At 36.0% G+C, this 24,621-nt stretch overlaps 1 protein-coding gene and 1 long non-coding RNA gene across 5 annotated transcripts; one reads left to right on the forward strand and one right to left on the reverse strand.

The window, feature by feature from the left end:
* Positions 1 to 640: 640 nt before the first annotated feature.
* Positions 641 to 4,352, forward strand: LOC135632613 (uncharacterized). The gene is made up of 2 exons (XR_010494721.1): positions 641 to 755; positions 4,113 to 4,352. It is a non-coding gene; the product is annotated as an uncharacterized LOC135632613 (long non-coding RNA).
* A 318-nt stretch (positions 4,353 to 4,670) lies between these two features.
* On the reverse strand, positions 4,671 to 23,769 carry LOC135586675 (protein ROOT HAIR DEFECTIVE 3-like). Of its 4 annotated transcripts, none has more exons than XM_065141239.1 (23): positions 23,505 to 23,769; positions 21,966 to 22,115; positions 20,473 to 20,539; positions 20,274 to 20,376; positions 18,264 to 18,334; positions 18,124 to 18,187; positions 17,937 to 18,002; positions 17,803 to 17,850; positions 17,659 to 17,721; positions 17,510 to 17,566; positions 16,303 to 16,461; positions 16,155 to 16,223; positions 15,989 to 16,080; positions 12,917 to 12,995; positions 10,766 to 10,931; positions 10,555 to 10,679; positions 10,139 to 10,401; positions 9,962 to 10,058; positions 9,696 to 9,857; positions 7,198 to 7,302; positions 5,457 to 5,551; positions 5,270 to 5,366; positions 4,671 to 5,187 (listed from the first exon to the last, which is right to left on the reverse strand). In XM_065141239.1, exons 2-23 carry the CDS (start codon positions 22,111 to 22,113, stop codon positions 4,960 to 4,962), a joined length of 2,424 nt encoding a protein of 807 aa, XP_064997311.1. In that variant the 5' UTR covers positions 22,114 to 22,115; positions 23,505 to 23,769; the 3' UTR covers positions 4,671 to 4,959. The 4 variants fall into 4 exon arrangements, with proteins under 4 accessions (XP_064997311.1, XP_064997309.1, XP_064997310.1 ...); XM_065141237.1 differs by having other exon boundaries at positions 23,601 to 23,733; XM_065141238.1 differs by having other exon boundaries at positions 23,605 to 23,726.
* Positions 23,770 to 24,621: the final 852 nt, after the last annotated feature.

Consider the following 24,621-nt stretch of genomic DNA (forward strand, 5'->3'; position numbering starts at 1 on the left):
GTTGAACATGATTTTTTGTTGATGGTATCGTAATTGGTTTCTGAGTTAGCATGAGATGGAGGAGGAAGAAGAAGAAGAAGGAAAGCTTTGATGCAGGTTGTAATAAACACATGGCTAGCCTGCAGCATGCGAACAACCGTGTGATGTCTTCTGAGAGGATTATAATTGGAGAACATGAACGCGACACTCAGATTGCAGCAGCAGACGCAGCGTCACAGGACATGGAGCCTTGGAAATTGTTTGCAGCAGCAGTACGTAAGGACGATCTCTCTGAACCTAAGCATGTGATTTCTCAGCCACTCTGCAAAAGACCGCATGTTAAAGTTGCTTTGCCATTTTCATTTTTACTGAGGTGTATATATATATATATATATATATTGTTGTCCGTGGGATTATACATACGGTAAATCGTGCACGGAGGTGTTTGTATCGCGGAAACGTACACGTGTACGTGAACTCGTGTGGAAGTTCGGCCACACGAATCATGCTAACTAACATGACTTTACTCGATCATGTGACTCATCATATCTCCTGAGACGACCATGCTCCTCCATTGCGATGGTGATAGTGACCGTCCATTCCCAATCAGACGGCTTATGCTACCCGAATACGTGGATACACGCATATAGAACGTAGATATATCGCGAGGAGAAGGCGCTGAGGCCAATCGCGTCGGGGTCGTTAAAATAGACGGAAAGAAATCTTCTCCATCTCGATCGGCGCCGACGAACGAGGACGGTAGTCGCTTCTTTGCGGTAATCTTTGGATCCTTTTATCTTGCATTCGCTGTTTCTTCCTTCTTTACGATCTGGAATGCCTTTTCTTCAGTTCGTCTGGGGTGGGGTTGGCGTTGATACCAGAATCTTAGGGTTTTTTTGCTATCTTGGATCTTTCGAAACCCTACGATGGAGTGGCTTTGATAACGGTGAGAGAAAGAAGTTGGTTGAGGTTGGTGATTTGTTATCGTGGAATCGAATTGAAAGGATCTTGATGGAAGAAAATCCAAGAAAGCAATCAAGAAGGGAAAGCTTGAAATGGTTTGGCTATTTAGAAGAAGAGCCATTTTGATTTTCTTCATCTTCTTAGAATTTCCACCACCAGAGAGGATGATGTCCTACTGATGACAGTTTTCGAGGTGATTTTCTGGGTTAGGGCTGGTACCGGAATCTAAGGGTTTGCTGTCTTGTTTCTTTCGAAACCTTACGATGGAGATTGCTTCGATAACGTGTGAGAAGTTGGTTGAGGTTGGTGATTTCTCATCGTGGAATCGAATTGAGTGGATCGTGACGGAAGAAACTTAAAGAAAGCAATGAAGAAGGGAAATCCTGACACAGTTCGGTTATAAAGAAGAAGACCCATTTTAATTGTCTTCATCTTCTTGAAGATGATTTCCTATTGATGACTGTTTTCAAGGTGATCTTCTTGAGATAATTGTTGGTGATATTCTAAGTTAAATCAGTAATATATTAGCAAGGAAAAGTCCAGAAAGGAAGAACTTCTTGGTGGTCTGCGATCACGCAGAGAGACCTTTTAGTAGTCTTTAGCTTGAGCAGTTCTAATGATGCCACAGCCACCTCCTTTTGTATGTACTGCTTATTCGAACCGAAAGATGTCATATGCAAGAGGTGCAGATATTCTAAGTGAACCGTAAATGTTAGGAGACTTTAATGTCTTGCTAGCGGTTGGTTTGTGATTATTGCTAATAGTCACTATGACCGAGATCTCAATATTGTTTAAACCAAGGATCAGCACCGGAACATGTACGTTGTACAGATCAGTATACCACCTGGTACGTAGTATCATATGTATTGTTTGTGGATATAAATTCTAAAATTCAGTATCTTGGCATTTTGTGCTGACATTTTTATGGATGAAAGAGGGACTTGGTCTGAGACCATATAGTAAAAAAAATTATTTAAGTTCATTTCTTGCAAATTTATTTAAGTTCTGCCAAATATTATTTTCCAGACATGGGTTTGCCTAAGGAGTTTATAGAACTCTCTTGAATTGTTTCCTAGAGAAGCAGGTGGAATTGTTAAACTCATGTTCCATATTTGTTGTAGTTCTGTGTGATCAGAATATTATAAACTAAATCTAGTCATTCTTTTGCGCTTACAATCTTATCTGAAATTTAATTCTTCGTCTCTCTTGTGTGTGAGATGAACCTCAATGTCTGTTCCAATTGTATATCACCCTAAAAGTAGGGGAAATGTCGCCTTCTCCCTTGTAGTTTGGTTGTTTTCCTGGCAGGCCCCGTGGTTTTTCTTGTTCATTTTTTGGCAAATACCTCCATGAAACAGTTTTTTCTTTATCAAATTCACATAGGCATCATATGTCGTCCATGTAGAGGTTACATATTATATGAAGGCATCTAATTCCATCTCTGATAGACATCAAAATCTTACATGTATTAGCACTGGTTCGGTATCTATGTGATGCTTATGTTGCATTCATGTGTTTTATAGATGCCACATGTTATATAAAGGCAACAAATGCAACACGACATGGGTCCTTAGGATCTGTGTGTGCTGCCTAGTGCCATGTGGTTGATACATTAGCATGCTGCATTGATGTTTGTCACTTGGGTCCATGCGAGTGACATGTTGGTTAGCTTCATTCTGTCCACGTGAATATTAAGCTGATGGCATTAGATCCTGAACCAAGAATTGTATATGAACAAAGCACAGTCTGAGATCTGCCAAACTAGTGGGGCTGAAGTGCAAAGCGGTCAAACCATGAGGTAGAGAAAAATCTTCAACAATTTATGAAGTTCTTTAGGCTTTTAAACTGTCTTCATCATAGTGCATCATTTAGTATAATCTGAATCATAGGTGTAGGGTGGATTTGTTCTCATTCTTTTGCTTGATCATCATTTTTATGCTACTATTTAATGTTGGCCTGGCCTCTTGTTTTTAGTGATATTCAGCATATATTGATGTTATAGCTGGATGTTGCAGCTTCTACCTGTCATATGCTAAAGTGGTCATGTTATGAACATCTTTCATTTGTTTTCACAAGGTTGTCAGATAGTATTGATGAAGTTACAAGAAAATTTGATTATGTTGCAAATGTTCCAACCACATGTCATGATGGCATCAGATAGACTGAATCCATTTTAAATGTTGCAATTTTAGTGGGTGCTGTTATCCGAATATTTATTATTATAATGATTTGCTTGGTTTTCTTGAATAACATTTTCATTAAGAGATGCTTATATGATTAGATACTTTTTGAGATGAAGGCCTAATTTAGCAGTAGTTAGTGGGATGTTTATCATTTATCTTTTCCCTGTGTTTCTTCTGATCTTTATGGTTAATTTTTGCTGCCTGCCTTCGTTTTCTTTCCATATTCTCCTTTGTTGCTTGGCATCCACATCTCTGTTCAGTAGTCTATTTTGCTTCATTTTTCCAGTACATTTTTCTAAAAAAAGGTTACCTTGGATAAATTGGAAATCTATATGTAAATACCAAACCAAGCAAATTTTTTGGTGTATAATAGCAACAATCCAGTGGAAATTTTTATTTTAACAATTGAACATCATGGACTTTTAGATCTGAGCTATAGAGTTAATACGATAATAGATTCTTTCACCCTCACTACAGTGCCAAAATAAGTTGTATAGGCATTTATTAGATCGAGTTGATATAGTGAGATGAAAGCTGTTGATATTTCTACTTTATCCATTTAGTACTTTGCAATGTTGAAAATTTATTTTCCAGCATACTGATGGTGGATCCGATTTCGAGATATTTGTGTTGTTAAGAATGTGTTTCTATGTTACATCCCCTTAATAATGTGTTGGTTTCGTGAAAGCTGCAGTCAGAAAACAACTTGGTGACCTGTGGTCTTAGAAGAGAGCAATTAAAATAAGTTCTATAAATACATGTTTGAGAAAGTGGTGTTATTGAAAGAGAGAGTCGAAGTATTCAAATCGTTTGTGATTATATGTATATCAAGAACAGGATTACTTGAACTAACAGGAACATGCACTTTTCTCTCTTTTAGCTTGTGACGTTCCCATAATGTCAACACTCTGTAATAGCTCAGTGTAGGTATGGATTTAAAACCAACAGTTGCTCCGAGCAGGGCTAATAGCTGTTTTTGCCAAGTAGGGGGTGCCACGGTGAAGGCCGCAGGTGGTGTAAAAAGTAGGTGCCGTTGCAGCTGCGGCTGCTGTATCAGCTGTCGTCGCAGCAACAGCAGTGATCCGAGGAAGCAAACGGAGAAGAGGAAACCAAACTGAAGTTGTCTTTTTAATTAATGCCTGTTGCTTCAGAAAAAGGAGGGGAGGGGTAAATGATTGCCAGAAGCAATTTGTTTTGCATGAGATGTCCTAGTGATTGCTTTTGGCATTTTTGAGTTTTTTTTCCTCTATTTTTTGGGTTGATTTGTTTCTTGCCTGAAGCAAGAACACACTGCTGCAGTTCTCCGTAATTTCCGCCTCTTCTGGCAGTGGAAGACGTTGGCACAATTCCGATTAGGAAGATAAAAAGTCACTTATTATTATAATTCTCTCTTAATTTTTTTTAATTTTATAAAATTATTTTTTAAGCATAAAAACAGTAATTTTATAAAATTATTTTTTAAACATAAAAACAGTAATTAATCTGAACCTTATAAAATTCCTTCGATACAAGTAGGATCGAACTGACTAAACCAACTGATGATAATTAAAATACCAAGAGAAAAAATATAAACCAACTTATAAACAGTAATTACAAGATTTTTCTGAATCGAGAAAAAAAAAAGGGTAAGAAATACCAAGAGAAAAAAGAAAAATGGATCTCTCTTACACAAGCTGGTTATCATACACTACACTGATGATAATGGATACATTCATGAGCTTACACTACATAGTCAAGCGAGCATCTCAATAAAGCTCAGTTCAAAATAAAACCAAAAAACCTAAAACAGCAAAGCCAACGTGAAAAAAACATATCGTAGTTGTCCATTGCATGTTCATTGTTGCCTTGGTGGGCTCGAATACTCTTCTATTTCGCTCTCAGGTGATGCCAAATTAGAGGTTGCAGCTGACGATGAGTTGCTGATTACACCACGCCTGAAGCTTTTTGAGTGGTTCCTGTCGAGTGCCGGAGCTGCAGGTTGTTTGCCCTCATCAGCCAATCTCCGAAGGATGTTTATCACAGTCGGAAGAAACTTTGTAGACAAGGAAAGGAGCCCAGGAAGCTGACAAACAAGCAAATTAGGTGAAGTCAGAGTTCAAACTTGACAGAGGAAACACTCCTAAACTCAAAAAATCAAAACTCACAGCTCCATTTCTGAATTCGCCTGATATGTCTAGCTGGACCCAGAGGGCTTTGCCCACTAAAGAAACAACAAAAATAACAGCCAAGTAGAGAGGATTTCTGCAAAAACCAAATGGAGTAATTTTTATATATAAGTAAGACAGGAGATCCAACAAGAAAAAAAAAAGTTCTTTAAATCAAATAAATTACCTAAGAAGTGTCATAAATTCGTTGAATCCCAAAACAAGAATAGCAAGAATTGCCCATGGAGGAGGTAACATGCTATTGTTACGCTTATGGGCTTCCTGAAACCAACAAATGAAGTGACGAGTATTAGAGGTAAAAATGTTTAGCAGCATAAGCAATTTCATCATTGTTAGCCATAATTGCCATCAAGACTAGCCTTCAAACGATAACTATGTCCGAAGCAAATTGCTGGAAATTAGTATGCTCCATGTCATGATAGCCATATGGTTAAAGACTAACACATTCATCAGTGGTTCAAGTGTAAAATTGAGAGTCAAAAAACTGTCAGGTATCTCTGGATCAAATTGTGCTTTTTTCCCTTCTTTTGTAGTCACATTGCTCTTTTACTTCTTAACCTTTTTTTTTCTCTTGTTTGGCTTTCCCAAACATGTCATAGACCAAAGACAGAAGCTTTTCAGGTCTACACCACAAGCTAAGTCAGTGGGCCAAGTATGGTCCAGATTTTAAACAGCGATCAATTAAGGCCATGATAGGACCAGAAATGCTCGAGTTTGCTCGAATATGGAGACCTTGAACCTTAGAACATCTTGACAACATATTCTCAATCTTTTGGCCCTGATATGGAACATAGATTTCTACAGTTTTTAAGAACCTTTTTAGGCACCTAAAAATTAAATATAAATGACAAACATACCATATTCTGCAAAACCGCTGGAAAGCTGCATGTGTGTGTGTGTGAAATTGCTCTTACCTCTGAGCAGTGATTTGTTCCCTATTCTAGAAAGTATTTAATTAATATGATAGTCACAAACCAAATAAAAAACTTAGCCTCCTGTTCAATTGTTTCTTGAACCTCTGAAGACCATCAACTTAGTTGGTTTGTACAGTGATCTTATTCTACATACATGGGTATGATAGCATATTTTCCAATTTAGCTTGTACCAGTTGCTATTACACCAAAACACTGATCTTAAATCACTTACTTCAGAAGTGAATTTTTAATTATTATTATTAAAAATATCCTATTTAGCTCTTACGATCCACAAATTCAGACACAAAGAAATATGAAAAACTGTTTTTCTAGAGACAGAATTAATTTGAAATTAATCATTTGTAACTCATCTCCAACGTTCTGCTGTATGAAATTAATCATCATTTGACACTTGGCCCATAATCAAAACTAAGCACTTAACCCCAAATTGGCAGTCAAGCATGTGTGTGTGTGTATATATATATATAACCAAGGCTAGTGGCACAGTTAGAAATTGTTAACAAAGTCCAACAAAACCTTGCTTCGGTATTTCCAAATCTTTTGCCAGGGAATACCAAGCTCTCTTTATCATCAATAATCATATAATGTTGAACAATGTAGATAGATCTAGAGATGCTAATGAAATAGATTGTATTATTTTGTGTTCTATCATTACTTGTACCACAAAGTCCAACAAACATGCAATTAGGTTTCCTATTTCTATGCAATTGCAGCTTATGATCCAAGTTAAGAGCGCTATGAATTATAGCACAACAGCAGTGTGCATGAAACTTAGAAGCCCTACACTTTAAAAGATCTTAAGTTATATGGACTATCCACGAGCCAGAAAATTCTTCTACCTTACATAGCAAATGAATGAAATTAAGCAATATGCGGTACTTCTTACACTAGAAAAAAAACTATCTGCTTTTCGAATATAATATTAGAAAGCCAGTTTAAAAAAAAAAGTAAAACACGAGATTGAGAACATGCCTGAGCTGAAATAGCCTGAGTGACAGTATAATCTGTCTCAGCCTTGAACTGCCTCCACAATGATTTGCACTGGACTGGAGTAATCAAAGTTTTTGTTGGTGGAACCTGGTAAAATAATATGGTAGACCAATTTAACCAACCAAGACCGTCATATGAAGTGGTCATGTGAAAAACATGTAGAACCTGGTACTCTTATTATTGCCTTAAGAGAAATGAAACTAAAACAGCAACATCTTAGGAAATTGAAACTAGAACAGTAACATTCAGCATATTGATAAAGAGTACATAAGTTGTATTCTCAGTGTATGCTTATGCAATTTAGACTTGTAGACAACACTTATAAGAGCTAGCAGAACAGGATATCTTGGATAGCAGAACTGTTGGAAGTGCCTGCGAGTTGGGGCAAGATATGTTTAAGTTTGAAGATCCTAGAGTTGCAATAGCAATGCAACCATGAACATACACTTGTAAAACTTCTTAATGGAATTGAACGAACAGTTTCTTATAAAGAAAAAAAGAACTTGTAAAATTCAGCTGATTTTGGTAAGTTCAAATGCATGCAGCTAGTGATTTAAAATAGTGACAACTAACAAGATATATCCAACATTCACCATAACAAAGTCTTCTGCACATCAATGAACCAAGGTGATTTCCCACAAGGGTTTTAAGGGGTCATTAATATTTTCTCCTTTTTCATTTTTTTATTAATTTTTAGACATTTTTGTATATTTCAGCAAAGAAAGGTGAAGGTGATCTCAACCACATTGGGCATCTTGACTACAAACACTATCTTGGGCAGGGAGAAAAGGAGGGTTGTGGAAGTTGCCAGCCCATCCAAAATGATGAGCTCCAAGCTTCTACCACCAACCAGTGACATGCCACAGAAACACTAACAGCCGCTGTTCTGAAGTCACAACCCCTGCTTGCCCTTCCCAACCCAAAAAAAGCTGATCCTATCAAAACTTATCCTGGCAGTCTTACTGTGAAAGTTCCTAAAGATGGGAACCAACATAACCCTAAGACCAATATAACCTCAGCCTAGATCAGCATGCAATACGAAAGTCACAAACTAATCAATTGGTTATCATATATCTATAATTGAGGTTTCAAATCTCGACCGTTATGATCGGTATGGACCAGTACCCCGCTGGTATCAACCGGTACCGATATTGAAACACATAACTCGACACCAGTACAATACCAATTGATTCTCTTTTTCTTATTTCATTCAAAGATAATAGATGGTACAAGTTAATATAAAGACTCATATACCAATACTATACTGGTTTGGTAGGTTACCAAAAATGATAATGGATGAAAAAAAATTAAATTAATGCTGAATGTTATTTACTTATTTACTTCTAACACATCCATTCAAGCATGAGATTATAAAGGCATGCGACAATGATCTATTCTGACTGTTGGCCAGATGCCATAAACTTTCAAAACCTCATTGGAACCTTAATTTGGAAAAAAAAATCTTACAAAAATTTTGAGAACTTCAAAATCTATTTCTGAAAGGAAACAATTGAAAAGAAGAGATATGGAACAAAAATGTAACCAGATGTGCACCAAGAAAACTAAAATCCAAACTATAATGATACTGGCTGAAATAATAAGCTTCATAAACCGCAATGATAGCTAGCAATGGCATGAAAGAGAGACTTAAACCAAGCAAACTTAGCCTGGTTTGTTAGTTCAACCCACTACCGATAACTTATTGGACTAGGTCAAAGGTGAACCAAGATTCTCAAAACCCGAAAAACCCTCAAGTATATATCTTAACCAGTATACATTTGAGCCACAAGTTACACTGGAAGACAGACATTAAATTGTGACAATTCCATCATGCATCAACACTTCTTTCTTCATTCTCAAGTCTCAACTCACTCTCTCCCTCCCCTCCCTCTACTAGTTTTTATGTCACCACATCCAGCAATAACTGTTTTCCACCAGTCGATCACATACCTTTAATTGTGCAAATTTTCAAGTCTGTTCATCATAGTAGTTAAACCATGGTTGAATCCCAGTAAATTAACCAACCTTCAAACCGATAAAAACTCTATCTTGAAGTCCAGACTGGGGTTTCTAGAACGAAAAATATAAATCTGTCCAAAAACAGTTTTGGCAACCAGTTGGATCAGTATGTTAGCAGTGTACTAGAATATGTACTGTCAGGTATTGGCAACCAGTTGGATCAGTATGGTAGCAGTATACTAGAATATGTACTGTCAATGTCAGGTATCATCAAAAAATAACAAAATATTAAAACACCGAGAAGTATCAATCCAGTATAAGTCCTTTGATCAGACCAGTAAATATCAATGGGTATGTACTAGCCAACCAATATTTCATTCCTTATTCAAAACAACTGAGATGAAGTTCTCTGTTAAACTAAGCCCCAGAGACAATTCAAAATTACAAGGTGCTTGCATATTCAAAATGATAAAGCTGGGACACAATCATTAACAGAAATAAATTTTCAAAAAATTCATCACCTCTTCCCATGAACTTGAAGCAAGCGGATCAAGTGATTGGATGCTTCTGTTTGTACCACCACCATCAGAAGCATCCATCAAAGCAAGTGAGAGTGTTTTGTCAACTTTATCAGTCTCATCATCCAGTCGAATGGCAGTCATTACAGACAGCAACTTCAGAGACTGCAAAGGAGGGTGGTATTAATTTCCAAAAAGACGGATCGGATAGGTCATGATATTAAAAGTGAGAGTTCTATATTATCAGGGAGATATTTCCCATGACATACTGCAGAGCGAGCAGTTTTTGTGATTGCTTTAATGTCTTCACTTCCTGTCCAAACTCTTGGCATGGAATCAGCATCATGGCTGAACAATGTTGAGAATCTGCATAGAGAAAAAACTGTCAACCTGCTTCTTTACAAAATGATCTTTATCCAAAAAACCAATGACAAAAGAAGTATTACCTGTCCTTCATACGGATCAATACTCTTCCCGCCTCTTCTCTTGCCTTGGTTTCAACAACACTTCTAGCGTACTCCTCTAGTTTTATGAGCATTTTATCAACATCTGCCTCGTCAAGATTAAATGATGAAAGTGCAGAAGAAAATCCAGAAATAGCAGATTTTGTCTCCCGTCGAAGAAGTTCTCTTATTGCTGGCCAGGTATCATCACTGGCTGCATCAAGAAGAGCCTCTACAGGTTCTGAAAGAGCTTTAGCGAGTTGCCCCTGCAAGTATATGATATTCCAACTTTCACATTCTAGAATCCAATAGAATTACTGGATGGCTTACTATTTTTATATTTGCATTTCTTTGTGTTTGTAGAAAAGTAGACACTCTTATAAGATTTTCCACACAATAAGAAAAAGGATAAAAGAGACCTCATATAAGGTGGTAAGCTCAGAAAGTTTCGCTGCACGAACTGAAGCTACATGTGCATCAATATCTCGCCGAAGCTTATCCCGAACTTTTGAAGGATTCCAACTTGCTTGTTCAATAGTTGCATCTGTAATCCTAGAGAATTGCGTTACAACCACAAAGCAGAATCCACACAAAACAATGATAATAGAATTGAAATGCAAAATTATATACCTTCACAGCCTTTGTCAAATTTTGACATGAACACTTGAGTACAATCATGTGCAGCAATAGCAAACCCTTCTCCTCTTTCAAGCGCCTTGTCAAGTGCTTCCTTAAAATCATCCAAAGTTTTTGCTCGAATATGCCCCAACATGGCCTCGTAAGCAGGATTTACCAACTAAAAAGGCAAATTAGGTCAATCACAAATACTTAACCACCAGACGTTATTACTTATTTGACAATTCTTATTAGACTAAGTAAATTCCTAAACAGTGTAGAAAGATAAATGTCATGTGCATTTCCGTTATTTCATCTCCATGGAACATCATTTTTGTTTTTAATCTGTAAATTATACCCCGAATATCCACATGCACACCAACAATGTGTAAAAGATTCTTCTAGAATTTTCAGGCTTTTAGACATTACAAATACATTGACACTCGAACCAACTCCAAGGTCCATTTCACACCTTGTGCAACTAGGCTCATACAATAAAGCCTTGGATCTAGAGAAAAATATGTCCAGCCATTTCAAAATAGATAGTCGACCATCAACAAGCTCAAAAGCAAATTTGTAGTCTGGACTCTGATGTCCTTGTCAATCTGAGTTCTATAGCATATCAAACTTGTTATCCACAACAATTCAGGAGCTATTTGGTTTAATGTTTGGCATTGGACTTATTCTATTGCTTTAGAGAATTTTGCAAATGTAATGAACAACATCTTATGGATCTCTATATTAACTAATAAAATTCTCTAAGAAAAAGAAGGAAGTTGTTTGGGAAGATATACTAGATCAATAATACTCCTCAAGAAAGTATCATAAACCCAATCAAGTATCTTGCTAGCAAGGAATATTAATATTAAAGCAAAAAAATCAAGATGGAGATTTCCCAAAAATGATAGTTGAGATAATTGATTCCTTAACACAGAAATAAGACTTTCTTTATTTGTATTTACTTTCTCTTCTTGTATGTCAGGATCTATAAAAAAGGATTGTAATCTACAAAATAGTTGTATGGATGAAAATTTGTTTTTCTTTTCCCAATCATCTCTGATTGATGAGTGGCCATATTCTTCTAAGTTAATAACATGATTCCATCATTTGTGAATGAGACACATCTGGTGTGAAACCAAATCCCCTAATATGATGCATTGAAACAAAAACGAGTTCGGATAGTATCTTTCCTCTATTTTTTTCCTCTCCCATCATTATTATACTATAAAACAAGATGCTCTCTTTACTCTATGTTCTCTTACTACACCGATGTAAAAAGGAAATAAAACCTCCAAGGTTTCAGTTTCTCTGATGTAAAAAGTGGTATTGCCAAACAATTTATAGAAAAAAACAGTATAAAAATAGCCGTAAAAAATCCAAGATGCAAAAATTGTTTTGTGTTGCCACTACAAATGATACCTCAGAGTCTCAGACTACAAAAATAAACGAGTGCATTATAGACAACCTTGTTACTAAAATAAAGAACTACCAATTACAAAACATGAATCTCCCTAATGATAAAACTAAATTCAATGCCACCTAAAAATTCAAAGGAGATGAGCCACAAATAGAGGTCTCTTGGAATATCGTCATATCCCACTTAACTAAAGGATGTAATATGCTCATTTTTGTACCAATTGAAAAATAAAAGAAGCAAGGTTCCTTGTAGGTTGGCAATAATTTCAAATGCAAAAACCTAAGCATATTTCAATAAGCATTTAAATAGCATATATGGATGAAACACCTCTTGTAAAGAAACTATGGCACAAACAGGCCTAACCTAAATTCAAGCAACTACCAGTATCATTTCGAATGATAAAGACCACTATTGGATAGCACAGTACATCTCTTCAACAATGTCAGTTCAGCAAAAGAGTATACACACTATATGCTATGAAGAACATTACACAGAATAGAAGGAAAAAAAAACCTTAAAACCAGCAGGAACCAGTTGAATTTGGAAAATAACCTATTTCTGATTACTCATCTCAGCACCTACACTTAGCAAAGCAGCAAACAGCACTATTGTCAACCTAATTTCCATCTAAAGCTGAACATTTTTTGCATTGCAATCAGGCCTACCATATTGTACCAATTACAGTGATGTTTATGGCAATAGCACAAGAATGTGAGTTAAATGCTGCCGGCATTCAGAAGCAACAGTACCTGGAGAAGTTTTGATTCAAGTTGTTGCCTCTTCGAAATTCTAACAGATTCATCAAAATATACAGCTTCCATATCATATCTGCAAAACAAAAATAACTTTAAGTACAATTAGAAACCCAACCAGTGAATGCACGGTATATGTTTCAATCAGAAATCAAGGGTGCATAAACAATATTCAATATTTATAGCATATAAAGGTTGCTGCTTTGCACCTTGCTGACCAAGTAATCCCACTACTAGTAAGAGTAAGGATGTGTACATTTGACACTCCCTAAACCCTGCATTGGCAGCAACCTCATGCAGTGGATTCATCCTTTCTATTTATAGTATAAGAAGACTAAATTGATAATATCTTTACTAATTATTACTTGAAAATTTCAGGTGCTGAAGTATTCAGAAGAAACCTAAGAAAGACTAAAGCAAACCTAATGTTGCAACATTTGCATTTAGAATTTTCATGTAGTGGTGACACAGTGCAAAAAAATAATAGGCATGCAGGTATATTAGTTGCTTAAGTGAAATAATATTACTCCTAACAATTAACTCGACCACATGAGATCACAAGAATTATCAATAAGTATTGTTGACCTTTTCAATGTATGATAAGAGCATTCTTTCGGCACTTTGGTATCTTATGAATCCTTGACTACTTTTCCAGAAAGTCTATACAACTTAAGTTCCAAATGTAGGAATATTAATTTTTGACCCTCCCCAGACCCCGCATTGGCAGGAGCCTCATGCACTAGATACACCCTCTTCTCACTTGTATAAATAATGGATATGTAAATTGCAGCCTCACCAGGTCTTTGGGGTAATCAGACTTGTACAACTTAACTTACCATTTACTCCTTTATCTCAGTTTTATTCTACATAATTGGTTTGAACCTTTCATGCAAGTGTCAGTCAAAAATAAGAATAGAGCACACATGTCTAGAGTTCATCCTAAAAGACCAATATAAAGGAACAGTAAGAGAACTAATTATATTTAAAATTTACAGCATTCTAGATGAGGAACTAGAGGTTTCAATTACCCTAAAATCTAAAATCAAAGATTTTCTTACAGTACCAGCCAGCTGGCACAGCATGTCATTCACATGGGCCAAGATGAGACACTGTCCACAAAGGCATGCTTGCAAGTGGGAAAGAAAAAACATAGAGCAGATGGTAATCCTCTTAATCGATCATACGTTGCCTTCAGCTATCCATCAGAAAATCTTGTCCATGACATATCTGGAAACCAACTATTTTTAATTTCTCATCTTGATCACAATGGGAGAGAAAGGTGTAACATCCCGATTAGTCCCACATCGGAAGTGAGCAAGACTAAGATTGACTTATAAAGATCTGATGAGTATATTATTATCAGCCTTAGCTTAAGCATTATACCTAGTGATTTAGGTAAAACGAAGTCAATGGGCCAGTTAGCCTATTAGGCCCGGGTCATAACAAAAGGAGCCTTACAGGTCAGTTCAACCGTACAAAGCCTCCATTTGTCATTAGACATTCAAAGACCCAAAACAAAATCCACTTCATAACAAAAAAAAAAGATTCAACTAACAAATCATGCTAACTGTAAGAAAAGAAGATAAAAGGAGCCAGAACTATGTGTCTTTCACAACTATTCTAAGGCATGAACCAGTATGTAGCACAAGGACAGAAGAACTATGCGACTTAGTCACTACCATGTTCCAACTGGCTAGATCCTACCTGCTAGCATTCAAGAAAATATGAACCGAACCAACTGAACCAGTAAACAAGCCCAAATTGGTCTTTTTAATTATGGTTTAATTTTTTATTTATTTATCTAGTTCTGGTCTAGCATTGTATAAACAAACCAAATTATACATGTCACACACATTTAGTTTAGCCACTAGTACTTGACTCCTCTCCCCGTAAGCCATTGCCAATCCATCCTCAGACCTTCGTAATCAGATGTAGCCTCGGCAGAGTCGATCCAATCCATTTTGCAGCTAGCCCCCACCAGACACCCTTGTGATGGCGCTATGTCGTGGGCCACTTTTTTGTTTCCATCTTCTCTTTTACACAACCAACCTATTTGCAATACATTATCACTGTTTAAAAACCTAAACACTAAAATAGTTTGTGAAAGTGAGAACCTCAAATGGTGAAAAATACATTGAAAGCAATTCAAATTCAGTGTTTTATATACCAAAAGTGAAAATTGAATATGTCACTCTCACTTCCCTGAGCAAAACCAGTTTAGCTAAATCAACTTTAAGTCCACCTTGATGACTGACAAGAAGTAACAAAAACCAAGAAGTAGATTTTCAGACAAATAAACACTTAAGACAATGTTCTCATGAAAGAGTTTTAAGAATTTGAGCTCGAGGAACTCAATTTGGGTTCCACTTTCATCAGACCAAACTATCATATTTAACAATTTTTATCCCCCATCCAGACCACTCTCTTTTTATATGACATCTTTCCTGATACCACCAAATAAATATATGGCATCAAAGCTAACCCTCCACAAAATCCCTTTACTGCAGCCAATAAAGCTTGACAACCACCAAAGTCCCAAGATCAATAGTGTTTGGTGCTGGTGAAGTATTGATAATTGAATGGCAAAAGCTGGGGTTTTGCACATGCATGCCTGCCCTATTAACCACCTGGTTCTTCCAATTCTCCAGCGAGCTTACCCACCACATTGACAACTTGACCGTCAAGAGTGGCTCCTTCATAGTCTTCATGATTTTGCTCAGTCTTACAGAAACATACAAGATCACCTCTATGAATAGTTATATGTTGAATCTTATCCACGCTTAATAGATACCAACATTGTAGTGGGAAGCAAACTCAAGATAAGGGTCTGAAATAATAACCACTTATAGGAGTATACACCATATCCATTAAGGCTACCTAGAAAGTTGAGGTATACAACAACAACAACAACAACAAGAAGCCACCATAGAAAGTTCAGGTATAATGCAATTAAATTCAAACAAGGAGGCTTAACAATCAAGTAGAATGTACCGGCCAAATTCTACATCAATAAATCTGGAAAATGTGAAGAACATCAATATATATAATATTAGCCAGATATATGCTCACCCAGAAAAGCACTTGTCCAAAATTACACTAAGCTTCTTTCCAAAACCTGGAACTAGATCATGTTGAACAGCTTCTTCAAGTTGCAGCCACTCCTGAAATGCATAAAGAATTTTTGTATCCTCAAAAAATGAATATACCAAAGCAAATACAAGTGGAAGATCATCACCTCCATAGCAGCCATATAAGTAAACTTTTCGTTAGCAATTTCTTCACAACGTACAGTGGCTACCATGACCTACAGGAATACATCATGCCAACATGAAAATCTCACAAGAGTGTTAATACAACAATTATTCAAGTAACCTGATCAGTACCTTGTGTGCAGGCAGGTCAAGGTCTTTGTTATCTTTGATAACCTTCCAGATCTGCTGTGCACTAAATGAAAAACCTGAAGCAGGAATGACCCCTCGCCGATCTCCAGCAAGACCACCAGGAGCAATGGAATGATAAAATCTTTGCCTCAAACTTGCAACCTTTTGTTCATTATTATGACATGATAAACCGAAGAAGAATATGTCAGAAATTGGCAAATACAGATGCTTGATCTGGAAAGGCATTTTACATCATATACGTTGATAGGATTATAATTCAATTTCTTAGAAAGATGTCTTCAATGATTGCAGCATGCCAAAAACAGAGGGGCAAGAAAAAAAACAAATACAAAAGGCTTGTCAGGTTTGTGCTTTATTTAATCAGTCTAACTCCACAGTTCAACAACATAATCATGATGACTGAGATTCAGCTGCCAGAACAGACATGCTCAGAGTAATTAGCAATAATGACTCAAAACTAAAAATAAGTACTATAAAAAAAATTTATACATGAATTTTCAGGCAACACATAGCAACCATATGTACCTTAGTTGCAATTAACTATGAAGCATGGATACCAACACTGAACACCGGTGTGGCAAAAGACGGATATATACATAGTTTCATAGTGTAATACCCTAATCCAATAAGACAAACATAAACTACGGGCTAGGCTGTGATTAGTATATTTGTCATAACCAGGCCCAAAACCACATCGGCTACGCTTTCAAAAAGTTCAATCGACTAGCATTGACTTCAGTAACATCTTCAAGAACATGGAGAAGATAACAAGATCTTATACATGAAGATTATTATTTTAATTTCATTAATCAAAATTGGATGTCTAATAAAAATAGCAACAATGAGATAATAATAGGAAAAAGGCAGTACGTGGAGGTGGCCCTACTCCGATTATCTCCTTGGTGCCTTAGCATTAGGATTCTTAGAATCTTAAACTTTCTTCAATTAGTCTTGATTGACCATATTTAGTGTTTAGATTCACAGTCAATATGCTTCTGATTGTTCTAGATCAAAGACTCAATGTTGCATCTATATTAGTATTTTGTAGTGCAAACTCCCTAACTTCTATTAAATAATAAGCTAACGAACCTTGTATAGGATACATTGCGGTGACATGGATTCAAATAAATTATATATAGAGGATTTAGTCCAGTTATATCAGAGACCATGTAATTAAGTTAAAGCTAACCTGTTCTTTGAATTGTTCTTCTTTCTCTTCATAACTCGAAAGAGCCACAACTTGCACCTGGAGATATATGGCATCAGAGTGACTGAGTGAGACAACAAATGTAGTTTCATCAGCAAAGAATACAGAGCTAAGAAAATAGCAATGTTTACATTAAAAAATTCACTAAGAGGAGTTTCTTTATGAGCTTGTGGTTTTGGAACACTATCCCATATCTGCAAGGAATTTATAGGTGTGAGATACTGATGATGAAAAATTGTTGCAAACATACAAAGTAAGAAATTGGAATCGGGCACCTTTTGAATATCTTCCCTGAGAATAGGTTCAAGATTTTCCAGAGGTGTCTGAAACAAAAAGGATGTCAATTACAAATATGTACTAGTTAAGAGGATGCAAAGATACTGAAAAGCGTGAACAAAAAAAAATTCACCTTGGTTTTATCACGTATGACAAATAGTAATGTTGTCTTACGTGGGCTAAACAATCTCATCATGACCTATTATGAGAAACAAGAGCAGTCAAGGCAAAAGAATTCAAAGCTTATACAAACAAGAACGAAAATATTGAAGTTGCATATGACTTTATGGCTATGCAAGAATTGTACAGCCAACGATTACCTGGAATACTGTCTTTAAAAGAGGCTTGTTTGCAGCTTGTTCTCGACCAATATCATGGCACCACCTATCTTATAGAGACAAACTAAGCAAATCTAAGACAGAAAGGAGAGGATGTTTTGCATGATGGACAGTAGACTTACATGTTTATAAGGACAATATCTGAAACTGCTAAAGCAAAAAGTGCACTCTGCTTCTCAAATGTGGTGTCATCCTGAAAAAAATAAGATGATAAACCATAGATTAAGTTTCCAAAGATAAGGAACCAATAAAGTAAAAGAAAAAATTAAGACCAGAATATGTAGTGAATCATGACGGATGTATAAATTTTTTTTCTTTTATATGAAAATGGTTCGTTAAAGAATGAGGATGTTGAAAAACATAAAGGGAAACAGCTCCAACTTTTTTTTTCCAAAGCATAAAAATAGGCTCCAATTAGGTGTGAGTTTCACTCATTAGTCTGTGAAGTCCTTGCTTAACCTTCAGTTTGTGGCGCATAACTACATAAGCAAGCATACAATAGACACCTTGAAGACCAACATATATATTTGTAATTAATGGGACAGAAACTTAAGGAAATTAGCAAGATAAAGACCACCTAGCCAAGGAATATAATTTTGGATACCGGACTCCTACTTGTTGATGGCCAGACTGATATGGGTACGGCACATGCCAGCATTCACATGGTATGCTGGCATGTATCATGGTACCATTCTACAAGGGCAAAGGAAGGAAGAGTAAGAAAGAAGTGGAACAAGAAGAGAGGAGGAAGAAGAAAGGTGGAGAAGAGGACTATCAGGTGTTTTGCAGTCAAGAATCAAGGTTGCAAAGAGCACCCAAAAAAAAAAGGATGCGACAACCTAATCTAAAATAATAATTCTCTTTTATTGTAAATTAAGTAATATAAGAGGATTTTAGAAGATTCCGACAACCCAAGTTTTGGTTGGTAAGCTGAACGTGATGCAAGAATCCTAAATATTAGTTAAATAATCTACACTCATTAAGCAGCAATATAGACACCAGTTTCCTCTTTTGTTTTTCCTAAGAATCCTATTTTGGCTCCTGATTGGAGTTACCAGTAGATAACTAGTATTTTTTCCTAGTTTTCATTGGCCACATTGCATTGGTAAATCTCTATGTCTTAATTGGGGTATGATTAGGGGGAATAACAGCAGGAACTGGAAGGATTTAAAAGAAGCTCGTCTAAGAACTCCTGGGACAAGTAAACATGATAGTATTTGCAATAAGAAAAGGCCTAATGCTTTTTTCCTATTATTATCTCATTATAATTCTTTATATTTCTCTCATTATTTTCCACTTTTTTCCGTAAACATTACAGCCTATAGCCACTTTGTATGGCATGACCATTGAGATAATTTCAGTCCTGAAGTCTTCTCCATATAGGAAAACATAAAGTAAAAAATTGTGGCCACTGAGAAGTGGTTGGCAAGCAATAAGATTGTAATATCAAAGCTGAAGTGTAGATGAAATTTAAATCACGTCAATCAGATCTAATTGAAAACAAAATTCTTAAAATAACTTTATAGTTCCTTGAACAAACAGGGTACTATCTGATCATGGAATGAAACCATCTGATCCATGTTGTCTACATTGTCCAGAGCCTCCAGAGTCCAGACCACGCAAACATAAAATATGTTAGAATGATAATTGGCCCTAATTCTTCACAATTCAAATTCAAAAAGACAAAGAACCAGTCTGATCCAAACATTAAGGCTTCTTTGCAAAAAAAAGCATACAATGCATAACCAACTTCATCTAGCATCCGTGATTTTTAACGCTTTGTGATATCATGCTCACTTATTTCTTCAAGATTGATATTGAATCTTAGAATCCAACAGAAGGTTGCCACATAATGCTGAAGTTTATGCCAATCCATGAAATGTGGTTGTTGACTATGTCAAAATTTTAGGCCAATCATGTCATTCTTTGTTAAGCCTTGCAAGTGCTGAAGGTGCATAATATCATCTCACATGCCCTAACTATTGATGTTTTCCTCAACTTGCCAAAATGTTTCTTCTTTAAGAAAAGGCTTGATCGCTTGGGTATAATGTAAAATCTCCCAAGATAAAATGTGCAATTCTGTGTATAAAAGATCTCTACCATGAATACAATATCATATACTGAATAGATACCTCTCCGCGCTCTCTTCCATCAGTACCCTCCAAATCCATAACAATTGTGCATGGTTCGATTCCAGCACAATTAGCCAACCAAATGCCCTTTGTGGTTTGCGACCTAATATAAAAAGACATTATTAAGCCAAAATCAAATGAAAAAGTAGAAGTAATAGCGACACCAATGAAGTTTATGGGTGACAATCCAATAACTTGCCTTCCCATGAAAGCATCCATCTCCCTGAAGTTGGTCCCAAATAAATGGTTCAAAAGTGTACTCTTCCCTATCGCAGAAATAGAGGTTTATGAAGAATTTTTATCAGCAAGTACTATACATAAAAGTTATATATATATATATATATATATAGGATTGTGGAAACTAACCAAAAGTTGTAAATGAAAGACTATACTATGATAATATGATGGCACATGCACCTTATTTACTTAAAACAATACATAAATTTCTTGAGTTTGGAAAGAAGTATTCTTCTGGCAGCGAGCAATGTAGAGAAGCAAATGAATTGATTTAACTAGTGCAACCGTGAAACATTATGGTACAAGGAGTAAAAATGTGAAATAAGTGACACAAGTGATAGTAGGACACCTGAACATAGAAAAAAAAAACACGCTTCTAATTACGGTAAAGTATCTCATCATATAAATGTCTACCCAAAAAGAAGATTGGTTGCAAAAGTTTTAGTAGTGTGTACCATAAGAAAATGTTAAACCTAAAAAATTTTACTCTCACACTATGAAATCAACTGAACCCAATCAAAAGCATGTCTGGGCATAACCAGATTTGAATTCCACAATCTCAAAAGGTTTGTGCAACCAAGGTCCTGAAGTTAAACGAGATTGGACTAGATATGCCACGATCTGGCAGTGTGTGATCGAAAACATTAAATTGACAAAGAACATGGGGATAGTCAGAATTGATGGTCCCCACAGTAAATCTTCAAATGCTCCCAGCTAATCTAAATCCACTCATGCTTCATAATTTAGAATAAATCCTAATCTTTCAGATAGAAATCCATTCCTCAGTCCAAAAACACCACAATAAGTAATATAAAACAAAATAATGATAGATATTGTACATGTTATCATTATGTACCATGTGATATCAGCTATGCTTGCCTTCAATTTTTAGGCTTTATGTGAAGACATGAAAATAAAATAAAATATTACTTGTTAACGTAAAGAAACTTTTAATGATAATATTTGACTTCACTGAATGGTTACAGAATCAAAAAAGAATGTGATCTGAGTTAACAACTACACTCATGTCCTAAATCCCAAGTTCAGATTGAGGGCCTCTCTTTTTTACTAATCTGGAAAACATATATGTGGTCATGCCAATATTTAACAGATATCAGGCTCTCTTCAAAATATAATAACTTGAACATGCCTTTCAATTTCAATCATCAAGTGTTCTATTGCACAACATATATCTTTAAACAAATGTCACCTACTAGATCTCCGAAAATCAAGCCTAGTCGCTATCAATATATCTGGTCTGCAAGAAACATTGGCCACCAAGAATACTATCTATGATATAATCAGCTCTATCCAGACCAAAAAAGATGAAAGGAGGCCAACAGCATCATGAAAGCTAAAAAGACTACCCCAAGCAGCAACAAAACAGTATAAAAGTAATCATGGGGCAGCAAATAAAAAAGCAATAGTAATAGTTCAAGTAACTCATACACATACCACTGCTTTGTGGACCCATTATAGACACCACGGCATAGGATAAGCCACACTCAGCCAGCTTCACTGTTTTCATAAAATGTTCAAGCCCAGCAGCATTGAACACTCCGTCTCCGTCAATAAGTTGGGCAGAACAACAATCATCATCCATTTCTGTTAAAGGAGAAAATAGTAACTGATCTGCATTAGAGATTACCCTGTAAAAAGTATTATGGTTCCATTTCCACTTTGCTTGATTTGGAAACTATAGCCAACAATAGGTTCTATAAATGAATTTATGAAGAGCTTGCTCCCACAAATACCATAGACAACAGTACAATTCAGTTTAAGCAAGAAAAAGTGACGTTGGTAACCATAAGATAGATGGCTTTTCAAATTAAAAAATATATATATAGGAATTAGGAAGTCACCAAAATATGTAAAGTGAGAGTAAAGGAAGTAGTGAATAAAGCTTCTATAACTTTATCAAAATCACAATAATTTCTTGATTCTTGATTACATGAAATAGTGTTCAACACCAAGGAGTTGTCTTGTATTTTTTTATGAAATTTCAATAACTTGTTCAGCCAGAGTACTCTCATGTACAAGGCTCTTAGGCTGGCAGCTAAGAACGAACTACTACAAAATGAATATCTGTTAACTGCAAATGAAATTTCAAAAGCAAATATAAGCATGGTTTTCTAGTTTAGGGGTTACACAACCGGAAAACAAAAGACATGCACCAAGGACCACAATAAGAATGGATACAAATATCCATGATTGGTTCATCTGGCATCTTCTTGACCATCACACCCAGTAGAAAAGACACCTTGACCCAACAGATCAAGACTCGCTTAAGTTTGTAGCTCACAGATCAGAAAATTGCTAAGAACTTTACGTTCAAGTGGTCCATTGTTTCTCTCCTGTTACATATAGAATTGCAGGTATCAAGTGGATCAATATTTATATTTTTGACCCGAACAATTTCCAACATCATCTTTCAAGATGAAGTCTAATAACCGTCAACGGAACACCGAAGTAACTAGAATCACCGTGAAGAACACAAGCTATATCTATATTTGATGTGGATCCCAAAAACCAACACGAAGTAGATATACTAGACAAACGCCATGGGAACACAAAGCTAGTGGATTCAACAGAAACGGATTTGATTAAGATCAAAAGACGAAACATCACTAACAAAAGACCTCTCCCAGGTTTGGTTATTCAGGCACGAAGGACCATTAAGCAAAAGCTGAAATCACCTACGTGTACCTGAGATGTCGATTTAAATCGACCGAGCAAGAAATAACATCTGTGTATAAGCAAGACGAATCCACTTGTAGAGACAAACCGACGATTAATGCATAAGACAACAAGAGAGTACCAATCAAACGCCACCCAAACGAGATCCCAAGCAGGTGTTGGAAAGAAATCCGACCCTAATCTTGAACAAACATCGGCATCATCGGAAAGAAAGGGAGTCGAAAATAAATCTCTAAGCAAACAAGCAGTAAATAAAAAAGAATGCACAAACTACATGACAGTTGGATCGGGCCTCACCGGGTTGATGCACGCATCAAATACGGAGGAAACGAAATGGGAAAGAACCAAGAACGTCGAATTGGGAGGGGGGAAGGGAAGAAAGGAAGACGATACCGACGAGGGATTGGCTGCGATTGGGAGGAGACAAGATCGTCGAGGGAGGCTTCCTCGCGAGACGGGTGCGAGAGAGGAGTCGAAGGCGGCCACGGCGAAGAAGAGAGGGGGATGTCGACGGACCGATCAAGAATATAAAGTAAATGAGGAAAAGTAGAGTTCCGCTTGCATTGGGTAAAAAGGTCAAGAAGACAAAAAGTGAGCTGCTTATGGCAAAGGATGTTTGTGTGGGCGGCAATATGGAAATTAAGGGGTTTCTATAAATCTTTGGAATTCTTAAATTAATTACTAAAACCTTAAATTATATTTATTTATTTATCAGAAGTTAAATGTTCGAAATAGTTCTGATATTTTTTTGAATATTTCAAATAACTAATAAAAATCTTGACTATTGATGATAAGATTTTTGATTTTTTTTGCAACATCATACGTACTTACACATGATTAAAGTAATAATGAAACTATTTTTGACAAAAAATTAAAATTGTTATACATCATCCATAAATTCTTTTGATTTTATCCATAAATCCTCCCATTTTTGTTATTTACGTTAGAAATTTCTAAATCTTTTAATTTGAGATATATTCTCCTATTATGATAGCTATTTAAATGAGAAAATATTTAGAGTTTTTTTAAGTAAGTCTTTATTTCTTAAACTCCTATCCACGAAGAGCGTTGGGTTGTTTGAGCCTTTTTTTTTTCTCCCATGGATCTTACGTGATATTGATGTGGCGAGTGATGATTAACTGATTGTATATTCCTAGTAACTAATTGCTTATACTAATTATCTATTTCAATAGTTTCATTATCATCTTTTCAAACTTTTTTTCACTACTAAAAAGAAATCATAACTCAATAAAGATACATAATTAATTAGAGGACAACAAGTACTTAATGAAATTACAAGAATGAGGTAGGCAGAGCAGTGGTGGCAAGTGGAGCCCACCATAAGAAACAAAGATAGACTCGAGTTAGGTTTGAGCCCATGCGACCACCGACCACCAACGATTTAGTTTCCTTA

The sequence above is a fragment of the Musa acuminata genome, chromosome BXJ3-3 (genome assembly GCF_036884655.1).
Source record: "Musa acuminata AAA Group cultivar baxijiao chromosome BXJ3-3, Cavendish_Baxijiao_AAA, whole genome shotgun sequence".
NCBI lineage: Eukaryota > Viridiplantae > Streptophyta > Magnoliopsida > Zingiberales > Musaceae > Musa > Musa acuminata.

What these genes read in the sequence shown, in the direction of transcription:
- LOC135586675 (XM_065141239.1), bottom strand. Translation starts at nt 22,113, where the DNA reads ATGGATGATGATTGTTGTTCTGCCCAACTTATTGACGGAGACGGAGTG. An exon ending in AGCTTACCACCTTATATGAG is followed by an intron (nt 10,402 to 10,554) that starts GTCTCTTTTATC and finishes ATATACTTGCAG; the next exon opens with GGGCAACTCGCTAAAGCTCT. An exon ending in GAATTTATGACACTTCTTAG is followed by an intron (nt 5,367 to 5,456) that starts GTAATTTATTTG and finishes TGGTTTTTGCAG; the next exon opens with AAATCCTCTCTACTTGGCTG.